The sequence below is a fragment of the Pan paniscus genome, chromosome 1, assembly GCF_029289425.2.
Source record: "Pan paniscus chromosome 1, NHGRI_mPanPan1-v2.0_pri, whole genome shotgun sequence".
NCBI lineage: Eukaryota > Metazoa > Chordata > Mammalia > Primates > Hominidae > Pan > Pan paniscus.
The window spans coordinates 199,508,070-199,526,135 of NC_073249.2; the positions used below are offsets into that span (position 1 = coordinate 199,508,070).

Consider the following 18,066-nt stretch of genomic DNA (forward strand, 5'->3'; position numbering starts at 1 on the left):
GGCGGGCAGATCACCTGAGGTCAAGAGTTCGAGATCAGCCTGGCCAACATCTTTACTAAAAATATAAAAATTAGCCAGGCGTGATGGTGGGCGCCTGTAATCCAAGTTATTCAGGAGGCTGAGGTGGGAGAATTGCTTGAACCCCGGAGGTGGTGGTTGCAGTGAGCCAAGATTGAGTCACTGCACTCCAGCCTGGGCAATGGAGTGAGACTCTGTCTTAAAAAAAAAAAAAAAAAAGAAGAGTGTGCAGGGCAATGGGTAGCCCCAGGAGAGTTTTAAGCAGGGGAGGGGCCAAGTAGAACTTCTGTTTTAAAAAGATGATTTGGGCTACACCATGAAAGATGCACTGCGTTGGGGGACCAGTGGAGGCAGGGACATAGTTTAGGAAGACAGCAAGGAGCCAGGCAGTAAAGACAGTGGAGCAGGCCTGACACAGTAGCTCACACCTGTAATCCCAGCACTTTGGGAGGCTGAGGTGGGTGGATTGCCTGAGCTCAGGAGTTCAAGACCAGCCTGGGCAACATGGCAAAACCCCGTCTCTACTAAAAATACAAAAAATTCGCTGGGCATGGTGGCAGGTGCCTGTAATCCCAGCTATGCAGAAAGCTAAGGCAGGAGAATTGCTTGAACCAGGGAGGCAGAGGTTGCAGTGAGCCGAGATCACACCACTGCACTCCAGCCTGGTAACAGGGGGTGAGACTCTATCTCAAAAAAATAAATAAATAAAATAAGACAGTGGAGCAATGGAAATAGAAGTACTTAGGTTGACAACTCTATAGGACCTGGGGCCTGCTTGGCTTGGAGGGGGAGGTGGAAGACATCAGGGTAAGGCCAGGGGTCCAGCTTGGGCTGTGGGGGTGGCCTCTAATGTAAAATATCTTGGTTTTTCTGTTTGTTTGTTTGTTTTGAGACGGAGTCTTGCTCTGCTGCCCAGGCTGGAGTGCAGTGGTGTGATCTCGGCTCACTGCAACTTCCACCTCCCAGGTTCAAGCAGTTCTTGTGCCTCAGCCTCCTGAGTAGCTGGAACTACAGGTGTGAGCCACCACACCCGGCTAATATTTGTATTTTTAGTAGAGATGGGATTTCACCATGTTGGCCAGGCTGGTTTCAAACTCCTGACCTCAAGTGATCCACCCGCCTCGGCCTCCCAAAGTGCTGGAATTACAGGCATGAGCCACCAGGCGTGGCCAAATATCTTGGTTCTTATAGTAAATGAAATTGGGTTATTTTGACTGACACCCAGCAGCGCTGGCCATCTCCTGTGGGTGGGGACAGTGTTTTGTCAATTCAGTCTTCCCAGGGCTTGCAAGGCTGTGGCATGAAGTTGAGTGTCAGTAAAAGTTAACAAGGGAATGTAGAGTTCATAGAAATATTCAAAGCTAACTTGAAGGATCCCCATTTTATCAACAGGCCCCAATCCAAAGAGAGAGTGGGTATCCACCTACCCCTCACAGTTCCTGCATCCTCAGCTGCCAGTGCCCAGCCTGGAGTAATAGCTGCTGTGCCCCCCCTCCCCCAGGTGTTTCAGAGGCGCCAGGATGGTTCTGTGGATTTCTTCCGCTCTTGGTCCTCCTACAGAGCAGGTTTTGGGAACCAAGAGTCTGAATTCTGGCTGGGAAATGAGAATTTGCACCAGCTTACTCTCCAGGGTGAGTTCCCAGCAGGGTCCTGGAGTCTGGGGGTTACTGTCTGCCATCCTGAATCCCTGCCCCACCCCCAAGATCTGAGGATTCCTCCATCCCTGCCTCCCCTTCTTTCCAGGTAACTGGGAGCTGCGGGTAGAGCTGGAAGACTTTAATGGCAACTGTACTTTCGCCCACTATGCGACCTTCCGCCTCCTCGGTGAGGTAGACCACTACCAGCTGGCACTGGGCAAGTTCTCAGAGGGCACTGCAGGTGAGTGAGCCTAAGGGGAGCAGAGGAAGGAGGCTGGATCCTTTCCCAGTGCTGCCACTGCCCCCATGAATGACCCAGGGCAATCCTGTCTCCTCTGTGGGCCTTAGTTTCCGCATCTGAGAAATGGCAATCATGAAACAGGATGGTGCAACAGTGAAGAATTTGGGATCTGGAGGCAAACAGACCTGAGTTTGAATCCATCTCTGCCATTTAGTACTTATGTGACCTTGGGCAAGTCCTACCCCTCCACTGAGCCTCAGTTTCCTCCTCTATAAAATGGGCAGGGAGGCCGGGCACGGTGGCTCATGCCTGTAACCCTAGCACTCTGGGAGGCCGAGGCGGGCAGATAACTTGAGTTCAGGAGTTCAAACCCAACCTGGCCAACATGGTGAAACCCCGTCTCTACTAAAAATACAAAAAAATTAGCCGGGCGTGGTGGAGGGTGCCTGTAATCCCAGCTACTCGGGAGGCTGAGGCAGGAGAATCACTTAAATCTGGGAGGCAGAGGTTGCAGCGAGCCAAGAGAGTGCCACTGCACTCTAGCCTGGGCGACAGAGCGAGACTCCATCTCAGAAAAAAAAAAAAGGCAGGGGGAGCACAGGGAGGCAAGGAGGAAGTTTTGGGTGCTGCCTGAGGCTCTGTTGAGTGTTAGTGTTCTCTGCTTTGGAAGAGGAACCACGGAAGTCTTCTTTCAGAGAAACAGTGACTGTTGGGGAGAGATTTAAAAGAGGGAAGTGGTTATGAGGGAGTGCCTCAGGGAACCACCTTTCCTGGCCAGGCACCTAAGAGGTTCCTCCCAGCTTTTCCTAGCAGAGTTGCTCAGACTGGATGGGAGCTGAGAGAAGACAAAGGAGCTAGAGGGGGGCTGGGGATTCTGGAGGGGGTAAGACAGGGGGAAAAGCTGGGAGCTTTGGAGCCAGACAGTCCCGAGTTCAAGTCCTGCCGCTGCTTCAACCAGCCGAGTAACCCTGCGCAAACAACCTGGCCCCTTGGTGTTGCTCGTGGGGCCTGATAAAATTCAACTCTTAGTTGCTTTGAGACTCCCATGGCATTATATCTCCAAAGGTGCCAGGCATGGTGCTGGGCACCAAGGTGCTTTCCATCCCTTCCCTGCTAGGGGATTCCCTGAGCCACCACAGTGGGAGGCCCTTTACCACCTATGACGCTGACCACGATTCAAGCAACAGCAACTGTGCAGTGATTGTCCACGGTGCCTGGTGGTATGCATCCTGTTACCGATCAAATCTCAATGGTCGCTATGCAGTGTCTGAGGCTGCCGCCCACAAATATGGCATTGACTGGGCCTCAGGCCGTGGTGTGGGCCACCCCTACCGCAGGGTTCAGATGATGCTTCGATAGGGCACTCTGGCAGCCAGTGCCCTTATCTCTCCTGTACAGCTTCCGGATCGTCAGCCACCTTGCTTTTGCCAACCACCTCTGCTTGCCTGCCCACATTTAAAAATAAAATCATTTTAGCCCTTTCAAGACTCTTCCAGTTACTGGGAAAAAACCCTAGAGGGCAGAGCAGGGACACAAGTTTCAGCTCCATTCAGGGAAGAATTTCCTTCCAGTCAGGAAGATGGAAAGGACAGCCTCTAAAGTAGTGAGGCTTCTGTCTCTGGAGGTGTGCAAGACAAGGCCAGAGGGGCATATAGTGGAAGGACTGGAGGAGATTCAAGCATCCATTGACAATTTCCTGAGGCTCTCTGGGTCCTGCAAGTGGATGGCTTTGTGGCAGGAATTGCACAATTGCACAGCTTTTTTGTTTGTTTGTTTGTTTTTGAGACACAGTCTCGCTCTGTCGCCCAGGCTGGAGTGCAGTGGCACCATCCTGGCTCACTGCAAGCTCTGCCTCCCAGGTTCACGCCATTCTCCTGCCTCAGCCTCCCGAGTAGCTGGAACTACAGGCACCCGTTACCACGCCCGGCAAATTTTTTTGTATTTTTAGTAGAGACGGGGTTTCATCATGTTAGCCAGGATGGTCTCAATCTCCTGACCTCATGATCTGCCCTCCTCGGCCTCCCAAAGTGCTGGGATTACAGGTGTGAGCCACTGCGCCCGGCCGCTTTTTTTTTTTTTTTTTTGAGATGGAGTCTTGCTCTGTCGCCCCGCCCAGGCTGGAGTGCAATGAGCCAGAGGGGCATACAGTGGAAGGATTAGAGGAGATTCAAGCATCCATTGACAATTTCCCGAGGCCCTCTGGGTCCTGCAAGTGGATGGCTTTGTGGCAGGAATTGCACAATTGCACAGCTTTTTTTTTTTTGAGATGGAGTCTTGCTCTGTCGCCCCGCCCAGGCTGGAGTGCAATGGCACGATCTCCACTCACCGCAACCTCCATCTCCCAGGTTCAAGTGATTCTCCTGCCTCAGGCTCCCAAGTAGCTGGGATCACAGGCAGATGCCACCACACCCAGCTACTTTTTTTTGTATTTTTAGTAGAGACGGGGTTTCACCATGTTGGCCAGGCTGGTCTCGAACTCCTGACCTCGTGATCCACTCATCTTGGCCTCCCAAAGTGGGATTACAGGCGTGAGCCACCGCCCCGGCTGGGAATTGCACAGCTTTCTCAGCCTGTCGGTTGCCCATGCCTGTCCTTTGTAAGTTGTCTGTTTTCCACTCCAACCTCTGTTGCAGGCCAAGTTCTCAAACTCTACCACTTCCTGCCTGTCTCATTGGGTGTCAGTTCGAATCCAAGGTCAAACCAAGGAAGGTACATTTTTCTTCCACAAGGCAACAGAGCAATGAAACAGCCATTGAGTAGCATTTAAGCAGTTTATTTGCCCAAAGCCACATTCTAGTAAGTGGCAGAATTAAATAGTTAAGAGTCTGACAGGCGGTCCTGGGTTTGCACCCTGCTGTCATGTGCTGAGTGATACTGGACAAGTTATTCAACTTAAGTCCCCAGTTCTTGGTTTCAGGGTCCACTGAGGCTTCTACCAGGTTGCTGCCTCACTCATTAATTCACACAAGAAAGTTGGGGACTCTTGGGGATTTGAAGCTGAGAAGCTGCTGTAGTGCAAAGGGCTGGGGTTGACTCCTTCAAGGGGTGGCTAAAGAAATGTTTAGAGTTGTTTAGAGTAGGAAGTGCTTCTCAGGTCCCATGGCCACGTTCTGCCTAGAAGTCAAAGGTCAGCGGGGGTCCACAGCAGGTTGGGTCCTGGGGAAAGCAGCCCCCTAGTGACAGTTAAGGCTCAGATGCCAAGTCCCACTCCAGGACTGAAGGCTTTCGGGCAAGCGGCCTAGGGTGTAGGTTTCCCCTATCCCAGTCCCTCCCTGCCTGCGCTCACTGGGCCCGGGAGGACACCCATTGTTCATCATGCTCTGCGCACCCTGATGTCTCTAGAGAGCCATTCATTCAACAGATACCTGCAGAGCAGGGCCTGCATATCGAACCTTTTCCCTAGCCCTGGCCTCCTCACACATTTTATGTGCACTTGCTGTGAGCAGTCCACAGTCTTTGGCGTGCACAGGGGCACAGGCTGTTCCGGAAGCCGCCAGTCTCCAAAGTTCTGGCGGGAGAGAAGGGAGGGGAGAGGCTGAGTCTCAAGCCGCTAGGGAGCGGCTCTGCCCCAGGGCCGAGGGTGGAGCTTTCTGGGTCGGCCGGGAAAGGGCTGGGCTCAGCCTACAAGTGAAGGCAGGGCAGCGTTGGCGGGCGCTCCCTTGAGAAGTCCAGGTGGCGGGCACCTCCGGGCCGATTCCCAGGATCCCCCAAGTGGCTCTGAGCTGCCGATCACCGGATGCCCCAGATTCCTGGGACCCAATCCCGGATTTCAGAACCTCAGGACCTTGCAAGTCCGAGCTAGGATTTCTCCCTGGACTTTAAATTCCTGGAACGGGACGTCAGGCCGTATTCCGGATCCCTAGATCTCGTGGGAGATTCTCCGATTCCGAACGGATTCCAGATCCCAAGATTCCTGATCTGCCGGCCCAGGCTCCTGCCCCGCCCCCGGTTCCCAGTGCGCGGCGCCCCGCGCCTGAGCGCCCCCGCATGGCGGGGCCGTGTCCCCGGTCCGGGGCGGAGCGCGCCGGCAGCTGCTGGCAGGACCCGCTGGCCGTGGCGCTGAGCCGGGGCCGGCAGCTCGCGGCGCCCCCGGGCCGGGGCTGCGCGCGGAGCCGGCCGCTCAGCGTGGTCTACGTGCTGACCCGGGAGCCGCAGCCCGGGCTCGAGCCTCGAGAGGGAACCGAGGCGGAGCCGCTGCCCCTGCGCTGCCTGCGCGAGGCTTGCGCGCAGGTCCCCCGGCCGCGGCCGCCCCCGCAGCTGCGCAGCCTGCCCTTCGGGACGCTGGAGCTAGGCGACACCGCGGCTCTGGATGCCTTCTACAACGCGGGTGAGAGCGCTGGGGGCGGGGCCGGATCCGGGCGGGACTCAGGGTCCTGGGAGGGGACCAAGCCGGGCTCGAAGGCTCAAGGGAGGGGCCGAGAGGGGTACCGGGTCTAGGGGACTTAAAGTGAGCTAAAGCTGAAGGGCTTGGGACAGGGCCGTGAAAAAAGTGGATTTAGGGGATCTGGGGCGCGGCCGGGCTCGGGACGAGACAGGGATCCGGGCGTGGCTCTAGGGCTCGAGGTTGGGGCTTAGGCACCCTTCAGTCGGAGCGGTGCCCAGCCAGCGGGGCAAGGATGGGGAGGGGCTTTGGAACTCTGGGGCGGGGCGGGGAGCGGCGCGGGGCTGTGGTGTCTCAGGGGTGGGGTTGGAGAACTCAGCCTCACCCTCAGGAGAATGTCACGCGGATCTCTTGAGGACAATTACTGGGAGAGGAGCTTGGACTTAGGGAAATGGGCCGGGAGGCTGGAGTTCAGGAGTCCTAGCATACTACTTCCAAGGATCGGGCTAGGAGAGGCAAAAAGAGAAGCGAAGGGGCCCGACGGGACTGGATACTGGGTGAGGGAGCTTAGGTTAAGTGGCCTCAGCGGCCAAGAAAGAATGGGCGGGGAAGGGGCGGGGAAGTGGGCGGGAAAGGATGGGTCAGGGGCGGGGCCAGAAGGAGGCTATTCCCCCGCGAGTCACTCCTCCCTCCAGCCAGCCCGGATGCTCGGCCCCCATACTTACTTGCTTATGCTAGAGTCCAGTAGCTGTGCTTCCTGGATGTCCATGAAATCGTAGCCTAAAATGAAGGCTGACCCGACCACTCGGACACAAAGATACAATTATCGAAAGACACAAATCGCATACATGTTGACTCATGCAGGCCCTAGCAGACGCTGTCACACACACAGATACAGTCAGACATAGTAAGCTATACATGTCACAGATATACACATACATACATTTAGGCACAGCGTTGTCTATGCACACTGATGGTAGCCCCTTTCAAGAGCCTGTGCTGAAGACCAAAGGGAGGGGACTTCTATGTTTGCGCAACTCCCACCTCCTAAATGGCCTGTAACAGACTCAACTGGTCCACAGCCTCCCTTCCCCCATGCCAGGTGCTCACAGGCTCTGAACCGTGGCCTGAGGGTCCCAACCCTGTGAGCCCAACTCCTCTCCTGCAACACTACAGAGATCAGTTCTGTGAAAGTGCCAGGGGAACCCTAAAAAGGGCCGGCTGAAGCCCAAAGCAGAGCCAGACCCTACTGGAGTCCCACAGCAAGGCAGGTCAAGCCAGGATGGACCCCGACTCCTTCCCCATCAAGCTGGGCTTCAGGGATCAGCGCCACCCCCTCTGTGCCTGCAGATGTGGTGGTGCTGGAGGTGAGCAGCTCGCTGGTACAGCCCTCCCTGTTCTACCACCTTGGTGTGCGTGAGAGCTTCAGCATGACCAACAACGTGCTCCTCTGCTCCCAGGCCGACCTCCCTGACCTGCAGGCCCTGCGGGTAGGTGGCCTGGGGCTGGTGGAGGCAGGCACAGGGCTGGGGTAAGGCCTACACAGAACACCAGTATCTGACTGTCTGCCTCCTGCAGGAGGATGTTTTCCAGAAGAACTCGGTGAGCAGAATCCACCTCTCACTCAAAAGTGCCCTTTGACTTCCGCTATGACCTCTGACCTCCACTAATCCTCCTGGCCTCCTCAGTCACCTAACCCCCCCCCGACATCCCAAGTATTCCTCTGTTTCCTGTTGCCTCCTCTCATGACGGGTGCCCCTTTCCTGCGATTCCAATTCCCACTGATGCTGACCTTTGATGCTCTCACTCCCCTTGTCTAGCCCTGTGCTGACCTCTGACCTCACTGATTCCTGCCTCCCTCCCACCAGGATTGCGTTGGCAGCTACACACTGATCCCCTATGTGGTGACGGCCACTGGTCGGGTGCTGTGTGGTGATGCAGGCCTTCTGCGGGGCCTGGCTGATGGGCTGGTACAGGCTGGAGTAGGGACCGAGGCCCTGCTCACTCCCCTGGTGGGCCGGCTTGCCCGCCTGCTGGAGGCCACACCCACAGACTCTTGGTAATGAGGGCCCCCAGGGAGGGTGCTCCAGGAGGGGGCTGGTGAGGGTACGGTGGGCTGGGGCTGAGGTACAGGCCCCACCATTCTCTCTCCCTGCCTCCCCTACCCTGGGCATCAGTGGCTATTTCCGGGAGACCATTCGGCGGGACATCCGGCAGGCGCGGGAGCGGTTCAGTGGGCCACAGCTGCGGCAGGAGCTGGCTCGCCTGCAGCGGAGACTGGACAGCGTGGAGCTGCTGAGCCCCGACATCATCATGAACTTGCTGCTCTCCTACCGCGATGTGCAGGTGCGTGGTGTTCAGAGAGGCAGTAGGGCAGCTGGCATTTGAGGTCAGACAAACCCAAGTTCAGTTCCTGGCTGGGCCACTTGCTCACTGGTGGCTTTGGGCAAATTATCAAATGTCTCTGAGTGTTGGCCTCCTTATTTGTTAGAGAGGATGAGCATGTCGCTGCCTCCTGGGGCAGTTGTGGGGTTGGGAACGCCCAGCATGGGGCATACAGTAGGTTCTCCCTGTGAGGTGTGGTGTCCGCTGGGCCTGAGGGAGGCGTGCAGAAGATGGTGGCTGGGTGGGATGTCAGGAGTGGGACAGGACCCTGGCTCAAGGTTCCTTGGGGCCTGGAGGCCCATGATGCCAGTGCTTGCCGTTCCCTGATGCAGGACTACTCGGCCATCATTGAGCTGGTGGAGACGCTGCAGGCCTTGCCCACCTGTGATGTGGCCGAGCAGCATAATGTCTGCTTCCACTACACTTTTGCCCTCAACCGGTGAGTGGCAGAGCAAGGGTTAGGTCATAGCCACATAAAGGTTTCCGAAACCTAGGTCTCTGCGTGCAAAGCCATTACTGTCTGGGATCACTGCTGTTCGGGGAATTTGCTGACCAGGGTCACTGATGTCAATAGGTCCCTGTTGTTCTGAGTTACTGCTGCCTGGGTCGGGGTGGGGGAGGTGGTGCTGCCTGTGGTATGGTCACCGCTGTCCAAGATCACTGCTCCTAAGAGTCATCGCATCTAGGAATCACTTCCATCTGAGGTCACTAGAGAGGTCAGTGCTGGCCAGGGTCACTATCATTTTGAGGTCATTATTGTCAGGCCCCTGGAAGGGTCCCTGCTGTTCAGTGTCTAGAGGTCCCTGGACAGAGTAGGCCAGGGCCATCAGGGAGGGCCTGAGCCCATCTTTTCCCTAGGAGGAACAGACCTGGGGACCGGGCGAAGGCCCTGTCTGTGCTGCTGCCGCTGGTACAGCTTGAGGGCTCTGTGGCGCCCGATCTGTACTGCATGTGTGGCCGTATCTACAAGGACATGTTCTTCAGCTCGGGTTTCCAGGATGCTGGGCACCGGGAGCAGGCCTATCACTGGTAAAGAGCACAGTGAGTGGCCGGTGGGCTAAGCTGTGAGATGAGGGGTGGTGCTGTGGGCATCAGTCCAGCCCTGTGCCCCCTACCCCCACCCCAGGTATCGCAAGGCTTTTGACGTAGAGCCCAGCCTCCACTCAGGCATCAATGCAGCTGTGCTCCTCATTGCTGCCGGGCAGCACTTTGAGGATTCCAAGGAGCTCCGGCTAATAGGTGAGCACAGATCCTGGCTCTTGTCTCGTCACCCACAGGGGTTCCGAGGGGCCTGGGAAGAGGGCAGGGAGAGAGCACACTGGGCAAGAGCTAGGATGAGCTCATCCATTTTGGACTGTCCTGCCCATACCCACACCTGGGTCCTAATACCTGTTCTGGGCCCTCAGGAGCCCTCAAACCCACAAATGTTCCCAAACTCACATCTGTGTGTCCATTACATCCTGAATTCCACATATACCTGTGCCTGAGCTCCTGTTCCCACCCAAGATCTTGCCATACTCAATGGTTTACTCATATCTATGTTCATGTCCACACTCGGGCCCACAGAAATGGTGGGCCTCACTCACCCCTGCACCCACACTCACTGGAGCCCATGCCCCTCTCCCCCAGGCATGAAGCTGGGCTGCCTGCTGGCCCGCAAAGGCTGTGTGGAGAAGATGCAGTATTACTGGGATGTGGGTTTCTACCTGGGAGCCCAGATCCTCGCCAATGACCCCACCCAGGTGGTGCTGGCTGCAGAGCAGCTGTATAAGCTCAATGCCCCCATATGGTAGGTGGCCCCCTCTGCATTCTTGGCCTGACCTGGGCTGTCAGCTCCTGCACCTATGTCCATTGGCATGCTAGACTGAACCCTGAGCCAATGACCTGGCTGCTTTTAGACCAGTGCCCGTGGCACCCCATGCCAACGTTCTAGCTATATCCAGGCCAGTTTCCTCTCCCTGGCAGTGCTGGTTGGTGCCTGGGCTGAACTGAGGATGTGGCTTTGCATGCAGGTACCTGGTGTCCGTGATGGAGACCTTCCTGCTCTACCAGCACTTCAGGCCCACGCCAGAGCCCCCTGGAGGGCCACCACGCCGTGCCCACTTCTGGCTCCACTTCTTGCTACAGTCCTGCCAACCATTCAAGACAGCCTGTGCCCAGGGCGACCAGTGCTTGGTGAGGCCTGTAGGGGTGGTGGACCCGGGAAAGGGGTAAGCCCCTTCTGACTGACCCCACTCCCCAACTGCCTGCAGGTGCTGGTCCTGGAGATGAACAAGGTGCTGCTGCCTGCAAAGCTTGAGGTTCGGGGTACTGACCCAGTAAGCACAGTGACCCTGAGCCTGCTGGAGCCTGAGACCCAGGTGAAGTCGTTGCTGAGGCCCCTCACTCACCTTTGCTACGACCTTTTCTGTGGAGCCTTTCTCCCATCCTCAGACCCCTCTCCTGTCACCAGCACGCCCCATCACACCCCATTTCTTCTTGCAGGACATTCCCTCCAGCTGGACCTTCCCAGTCGCCTCCATATGCGGAGTCAGGTGATAGGCGGGACCTGGGGTGACTGGAAAGACGGGAGGTGAGGGTCGCTGCCACCCAGCCTGACGCTTACTGGGTTCTTCATCCCTTCCCAGCGCCTCAAAGCGCGACGAGCGCTGCTGCTTCCTCTATGCACTCCCCCCGGCTCAGGACGTCCAGCTGTGCTTCCCCAGCGTAGGGCACTGCCAGTGGTGCGCAGCCTTTCATGGTCGGGGTACTCTGAGGGCCGGGATGCCCGGGGGGGAGTGGGGGAAAGAAAGGGACGACGTCCGTTGGATGCTCCGGCTTAGGTGGGGACCAAGATGCCCCTCCCGCGGGTCTGACCTCCCCCACCTTCAGGTTCTGCGGCCTGATCCAGGCCTGGGTGACGAACCCGGATTCCACGGCACCCGCGGAGGAGGCGGAGGGCGTGGGGGAGATGTTGGAGGTGAGGACGCGGGACTGGGAGCTCGCGGAGGGCGAGGGGCCGCGGGCCCTGCTGAACTCCCATCTCACCCCGCGCCCGGCAGTTTGATTATGAGTACACGGAGACGGGCGAGCGGCTGGTGCTGGGCAAGGGCACGTATGGGGTGGTGTACGCGGGCCGCGATCGCCACACGAGGGTGCGCATCGCCATCAAGGAGATCCCGGAGCGGGACAGCAGGTGCGGTGCGTGGCAGCGCGGGTGGGGCTGAGGGCTCGCTGGGGCCGAGTGAGCCGGGCCACGAGCGGAGCGGCTCCTGTGGGCGGGGCCTAGTGGGCGGGCTCGTAGGACCTGAGAGTTCGAGCCCTGTGGACTGGGCCCGTGGGCGGAACAGCCAGGACCGTGCGGGCGGGATTGAGGTCTGGAGGGTCCTGTGGGCAGGGTAGTAAGGGTGGGGAAGGTCGGAGAGGGCTTGTGGGCGGGGCGGGTCCTTGGGGCGGGGCCAGGCTGGCGTGGGATGGGCGGGGCTTCTCTGCCCACCTCGGTCCCTTTCCTCTCTCCCTTACCTCCCCCCAGGTTCTCTCAGCCCCTGCATGAAGAGATCGCTCTTCACAGACGCCTGCGCCACAAGAACATAGTGCGCTATCTGGGCTCAGCTAGCCAGGGCGGCTACCTTAAGATCTTCATGGAGGAAGTGCCTGGAGGTACCTGCCCTGTGTGGGATGGGAATGAAACCGAGGTGTGGGGCATGGGACCGAGGCAGGCAGGGGTAGAGAGCCCTAGGGGGAAATGCACCCTAGTGCGTGTGGGTGGTGTAGCCTAGAATTAGCTGAGGAGTGGCGCTGGGTGATGGAGTTGGGCTACAACATGGGTGTGTCTGGGCCTTGAGCAGAGAGATGTGGGCTGGAGCCAGTGGGTGGGAAGAATGAACTTGGACTGTCCCCACCCAGGCAGCCTGTCCTCCTTGCTGCGGTCGGTGTGGGGACCCCTGAAGGACAACGAGAGCACCATCAGTTTCTACACCCGCCAGATCCTGCAGGGACTTGGCTACTTGCACGACAACCACATCGTGCACAGGGACATCAAAGTAAGCCCTGGGGCTGGCCCGCCCTCATCTGCTGGGGGTGGCGGGGAAGGAGACATGGTCCCAGACGCAGGCTGGCAGTTTAGATTAAGTGAGCAGACCTGTTGCCAAGGGTAGGGAATTCATCAGGGAGGCTCCTTAGAGAAGGAGGGGAAAGGTTCAGCTCTGAAGCCAAACCAATTGTCAGCTCCCAGAGGGGCATATAAGTGGGATGGCAAGGGGAGAGTGTTGACAGAGGCAGGACCAGGCTGGGATCTCCAGGAGATGGGATCCCAGAAAGAGGGTCTAGTTCTGCTGGCAGGGGCCCAGACCAGTGTCCACTAATGGCTATCAATCAGGGGGACAATGTGCTGATCAACACCTTCAGTGGGCTGCTCAAGATTTCTGACTTCGGCACCTCCAAGCGGCTGGCAGGCATCACACCTTGCACTGAGACCTTCACAGGTAACAAGGTGTGGGGGTGGTGAGTGGGGATGCTGACCTGGGGCAGAAGATCTCTTGGAACTTTCCAGGGAAGGGGGTTTCTCCTAGGCATGGAGTTAGAGTCCTAATGGGGAATGAAACCCAGGGTGAGTGATTGGGCCAGGGCTGAGGTGGTGGCATCTGGAACTGGAGCTTGGAGAAGTGATGAAATTGACTTTAGCACTTGAGGAGTGTTGATGCAGGCCAAGGTGGGAGTTGGAGGAAAAAGCAGGTGATGGAGTTCAGGGGGACAAGGCAATCCAGGATGTGTGCTGGAGCACTACTGTGGGTGATGGAGTCTGTGAATGTGGTGGAGCCCAGGATGAATGACGGAAGCCTTGGCAGGCGATGGAGCCCAGGGTGGTGATGGAACTCAGGATAGATGTTTGATGACCAGGATAGGTGTTGAGGTATATTTTGGATGATAGATTCAGTATGGGTGCAGTCGGCCTGAGGATGATGGCATTCCCCTCCCTGCTCCAACCCCATGATGAAGCCTAGATGGGCATTGGTGCTCCTGTTTCTGTCCTAGGAACTCTGCAGTATATGGCCCCAGAAATCATTGACCAGGGCCCACGTGGGTATGGGAAAGCAGCTGACATCTGGTCACTGGGCTGCACTGTCATTGAGATGGCCACAGGTCGCCCCCCCTTCCACGAGCTAGGGAGCCCACAGGCTGCCATGTTTCAGGTGAGACCTCTTTGGGCCTGGCCCATGGAAGTGGCATAGGGCCAGCCTGGGCCTTGGACACCTCTGAATGTCACCCTTGTTCACCCTCCCCCCACAGGTGGGTATGTACAAGGTCCATCCGCCAATGCCCAGCTCTCTGTCGGCCGAGGCCCAAGCCTTTCTCCTCCGAACTTTTGAGCCAGACCCCCGCCTCCGAGCCAGCGCCCAGACACTGCTGGGGGACCCCTTCCTGCAGCCTGGGAAAAGGAGCCGCAGCCCCAGCTCCCCACGACATGCTCCACGGCCCTCAGGTGCTTGCGGGTGGCGGGATGGGCACACTGGAGGGCAGAGGAGTTGTGGAGCTGTGAGGGTGGAGGAGAGCCCAGCTGATGGCTCTGTCCCTCCCTCAGATGCCCCTTCCGCCAGTCCCACTCCTTCAGCCAACTCAACCACCCAGTCTCAGACATTCCCGTGCCCTCAGGCACCCTCTCAGCACCCACCCAGCCCCCCGAAGCGCTGCCTCAGTTATGGGGGCACCAGCCAGCTCCGGTGAGACCTAGGCTCCTGGGATGGGTTCCTTTTGCCTGGTTTTGCCTTTTTCTCCTCTCCTACAAAAGCCCTCCCTGGGGACCTGGGCACCTTGACCACTTGTGAATGTGGCATTTGGTGCCTCCCCATGCCCTGTTCTGGCAACTGTAACTTGGACTTGTTGTGTCCTCTCAGTGCGGGGTTTATCTATGTTCATGCCTGTGAGGTAGGCATAAAAGTAGGAGAGCCAGGATTCAAACCCGGCAACAGAGGTGACTGGCCGGTTGCTGCCCGTCCTCAATCAGCAGCTCGCCCTTGTGCCCAGGGTGCCCGAGGAGCCTGCGGCCGAGGAGCCTGCGTCTCCGGAGGAGAGTTCGGGGCTGAGCCTGCTGCACCAGGAGAGCAAGCGTCGGGCCATGCTGGCCGCAGTATTGGAGCAGGAGCTGCCAGCGCTGGCGGAGAATCTGCACCAGGAGCAGGAGCAAGAGCAGGTGGGCGGCCCACCCTAGCGCCCCCTGGTGGTCGCAAAGGGTCAGGACACCTGTTGATGTCTCCGCCCCCCACCTCCGCGGCAGCGTCTCTTTTGGCTGGAGCACTCGCTGACAACCCCTCTCTTCCTTCTCAGGGGGCCCGTCTGGGCAGAAACCATGTGGAAGAGCTGCTGCGCTGCCTCGGGGCACACATCCACACTCCCAACCGCCGGCAGCTGGCCCAGGAGCTGCGGGCGCTGCAAGGACGGCTGAGGGCCCAGGGCCTTGGGCCTGCGCTTCTGCACAGACCGCTGTTTGCCTTCCCGGATGCGGTGAGGGCGCCTTCTGGTAGTTAGAGCTGCCCAACAACAGGTAGTGAGCTCCCCGTGCCTGGTGAGGTGCCAGGACTTGACGTTCCAAGATTCCCTGTCTCCTCTGTGAAGATCAGGCCTGCAGCAAAAAACCGTCTGCCCAGTCCTAGCTTCCCAGGCCTTCCCTGGACCTCAAGCCCGCCCACCCCACTCGCCTCCCGCCGAAGACTTTCTAGGCCTTTCCAACTCAAGCCCTGCCTCTAGTTGAGGCTCAGCTGTCTCAGCGGCGCCTCCCTCCCCCTGCAGGTGAAGCAGATCCTCCGCAAGCGCCAGATCCGTCCACACTGGATGTTCGTTCTGGACTCACTGCTCAGCCGTGCTGTGCGGGCAGCCCTGGCTGTGCTAGGACCGGGTAGGAGGGGAATGCCACGGGCCTCCTGCCAGCGAGGGTGTGGTGCTTGCTGGGCGTGGTGAACATCGAATGGGCCGGTGGGGGCCAGGCAGGACAGGGGCAGGCAGGCGCCGGTGGGGGCGTGACTAAATGGACATCTCCCATACCGGCACCGCCTGGGGCCTGCCCAGAGCCGGGCACCCTACCCCCGCACTTTGGGGTCTGGGGTTACCAAACGGGCGTTGTAGCCTTGCCTGAGTTCACCGCACTGGGCTGCAGAGGTGGAGAAGGAGGCGGTCTCACCGAGGTCAGAGGAGCTGAGTAAAGAAGGGGACTCCCAGCAGAGCCCAGGCCAGCAGAGCCCGCTTCCGGTGGAGCCCGAGCAGGGCCCCGCTCCTCTGATGGTGCAGCTGAGCCTCTTGAGGGCAGAGACTGATCGGTAAAGCCCCTTGGAATCGCTCATAGCCTCTGCCGGGCTTCAACCCACTCACCACTCACCGCTCCATTCTACTCTTCTGCGCCCCACAGGCTGCGCGAAATCCTGGCGGGGAAGGAACGGGAGTACCAGGCCCTGGTGCAGCGGGCTCTACAGCGGCTGAATGAGGAAGCCCGGACCTATGCCCTGGCCCCAGAGCCTCCAAGTGAGTGGGCCTTGGCTGGAGAACATTATTGGTGGGTTCAAGGCAGCTTCTAGCACAAGGCACCCTTGGGCTCATCACCTGACTTGGGCTCATCACCTGAGCGGGCCTTGGCTGGAGAACACTATCGGTGGGTTCGAGGCAGCTTCTAGCAGGAGGCACTCTTGGGCTTATCACCTGACTGCTTCTTGACAGCTGCTCTTTCAACGGACCAGGGCCTGGTGCAGTGGCTACAGGAACTGAATGTGGATTCAGGCACCATCCAAATGGTGAGTCGGGGAGTGCTTGGCTATCCCTGACCTCACCAGCCAAAGCCTCCATCTCTGTCCATCTTCCTGCTCTTCTCACTGTGCCCTCTGATGCAGAGAATCTCACTACCAGAAGAACACTTAGTATTCTCGTCCCATTGTATGGATGAGAAAACTGAGGCCCAGAAGGGTGTGATCTGCCTCAGTATTTTGGCAACAGAGCAGAGCTAGTACCTGGGTCTCGACACATCTTTCTGTAATTTCTTATTTCCCTGTTTCTGCGGGTCTTTGACCACATCCAGCTGTTGAACCATAGCTTCACCCTCCACACTCTGCTCACCTATGCCACTCGAGATGACCTCATCTACACCCGCATCAGGTACATCCTGGGCCCCCCAAGTGTGAACCATGCATATGGCCTCATCCTGGCCAACTGCAGGCCTGCCTAGGTTCCTTCCTGGAAACCAAAGGGGCACCTGGGTCCCCTAGGGACAGAGGGGGCACTGGGCAGACAGTGGGTGCAAGAGAGAGTCCAGGGCCACCTTCTGGCTGAGCCACACTGAGTCCATTACCCCCAGGGGAGGGATGGTATGCCGCATCTGGAGGGCCATCTTGGCACAGCGAGCAGGATCCACACCAGTCACCCCTGGACCCTGAGAGCTGAATGAGGGCATCATAGGCCAGACAGGCCCAAGGATGGATGAATGGAGAGGACAAAGGCAGCTTCTGACACACCAGCCCCAGGACCTGGGGCGACTGGAGGAAGCCAGGCGAGTGGGGCCCAGGACTGGTTCCAGTGAGAGAAACCAACCACAGGCACCCAAGCACTACCAGACAAAGCATATTAAACAGAACACTTTTGAACCTTTGTCCTGGCAATTTTGGAGGTGTATGGTGGGAGGGGTATCCTGGGAAGAGCCCCCTAGGTCTTTTTTAAAAAAATTTTTTTGTTGGCCGGGCATGGTGGCTCATGCCTGTAATCCCAGCACTTTGGGAGGCCAAGGCGGGCAGATCACGAGGTCAGGAGATCAAGACTATCCTGGCTAACATGCTGAAACCCTGTCTCTACTAAAAATACAAAAAAATTAGCTGGGCGTGCTGGTGAGCACCTGTAGTCCCAGCTACTCGGGAGGCTGAGGCAGGAGAATGGTGTGAACCTGCGAGGCGGAGCTTGCAGTGAGCCGAGATTGCGCCACTGCACTCCAGCCTGGGCAACAGAGCGAGACTTTGTCTCAAAAAAAAAAAATAAATAAATGAAAAAAAAAAGTTTTTAGGCTGGGTGCGGTGGCTCATGCCTGTAATCCCCGCACTTTGGGAGGCCGAGGTGGGTGGATCATGAGGTCAGGAGTTCGAGAAGAGCCTGACCAACATGGTGAAACCTCGTCTCTACTAAAAATGCAAAAATTAGCTAGGCGTGGTGGCGTGTGGCTATAATCCCAGCTACTCAGGTGGCTGAGGCAGGAGAATCGCTTGAACCCAGGAGGCAGAGGTTGCAGTGAGCCGAGATCGCGCCATTGCACTCCAGAGCGAGACTCCGTCTCAAAAAAAAAAAAACAAAACTTGTTTTAGAGACAAGGTCTTACTCTGTCATCCAGGCTGGAGTGCAGTGGCATAGTCATATTCACTGCAGCCTCAAGCTTCTGGATTCAAGCGATCCTTCCTCCTCAGCCTCCTGAGTAGCTGGGACCACAGCTGTGCACCACCACACCCACCTAGTTTTTAAACTTT

General features: G+C 57.8%; 2 protein-coding genes across 4 annotated transcripts in view; both read left to right on the forward strand.

The window, feature by feature from the left end:
• The window catches only part of FCN3 (ficolin 3), a 38,430-nt gene extending 35,024 nt beyond the window's left edge, over window positions 1-3,406 (forward strand). For both annotated transcript variants that reach the window (XM_003809479.5, XM_063593718.1), the window contains 3 exons: window positions 1,520-1,649; window positions 1,762-1,896; window positions 3,014-3,406. In XM_003809479.5, the coding sequence (XP_003809527.3) occupies window positions 1,520-1,649; window positions 1,762-1,896; window positions 3,014-3,255 (507 nt within the window). In that variant the 3' untranslated portion in view covers window positions 3,256-3,406. The remainder of the gene's footprint in view (window positions 1-1,519; window positions 1,650-1,761; window positions 1,897-3,013) is intronic.
• A 422-nt stretch (window positions 3,407-3,828) lies between these two features.
• On the forward strand, window positions 3,829-17,206 carry MAP3K6 (mitogen-activated protein kinase kinase kinase 6). Of its 2 annotated transcripts, XM_003809416.6 has the most exons (29): window positions 3,829-6,223; window positions 7,568-7,707; window positions 7,796-7,819; window positions 8,086-8,276; window positions 8,395-8,563; window positions 8,935-9,041; window positions 9,461-9,631; window positions 9,729-9,841; window positions 10,232-10,391; window positions 10,615-10,777; window positions 10,855-10,962; window positions 11,087-11,136; window positions 11,230-11,325; window positions 11,474-11,561; window positions 11,644-11,777; window positions 12,114-12,241; window positions 12,488-12,624; window positions 12,960-13,065; window positions 13,616-13,773; window positions 13,871-14,063; window positions 14,163-14,301; window positions 14,606-14,771; window positions 14,906-15,082; window positions 15,368-15,473; window positions 15,732-15,891; window positions 15,981-16,093; window positions 16,286-16,359; window positions 16,641-16,717; window positions 16,917-17,206. In XM_003809416.6, the coding sequence occupies exons 1-29, from the start codon at window positions 5,884-5,886 to the stop codon at window positions 16,993-16,995; spliced, it is 3,867 nt and encodes a 1,288-aa protein (XP_003809464.3). In that variant the 5' UTR covers window positions 3,829-5,883; the 3' UTR covers window positions 16,996-17,206. The 2 variants fall into 2 exon arrangements, with proteins under 2 accessions (XP_003809464.3, XP_003809465.3); XM_003809417.6 differs by lacking the exon at window positions 7,796-7,819 and having other exon boundaries at window positions 3,832-6,223.
• The last annotated feature ends 860 nt before the right edge of the window (window positions 17,207-18,066 follow it).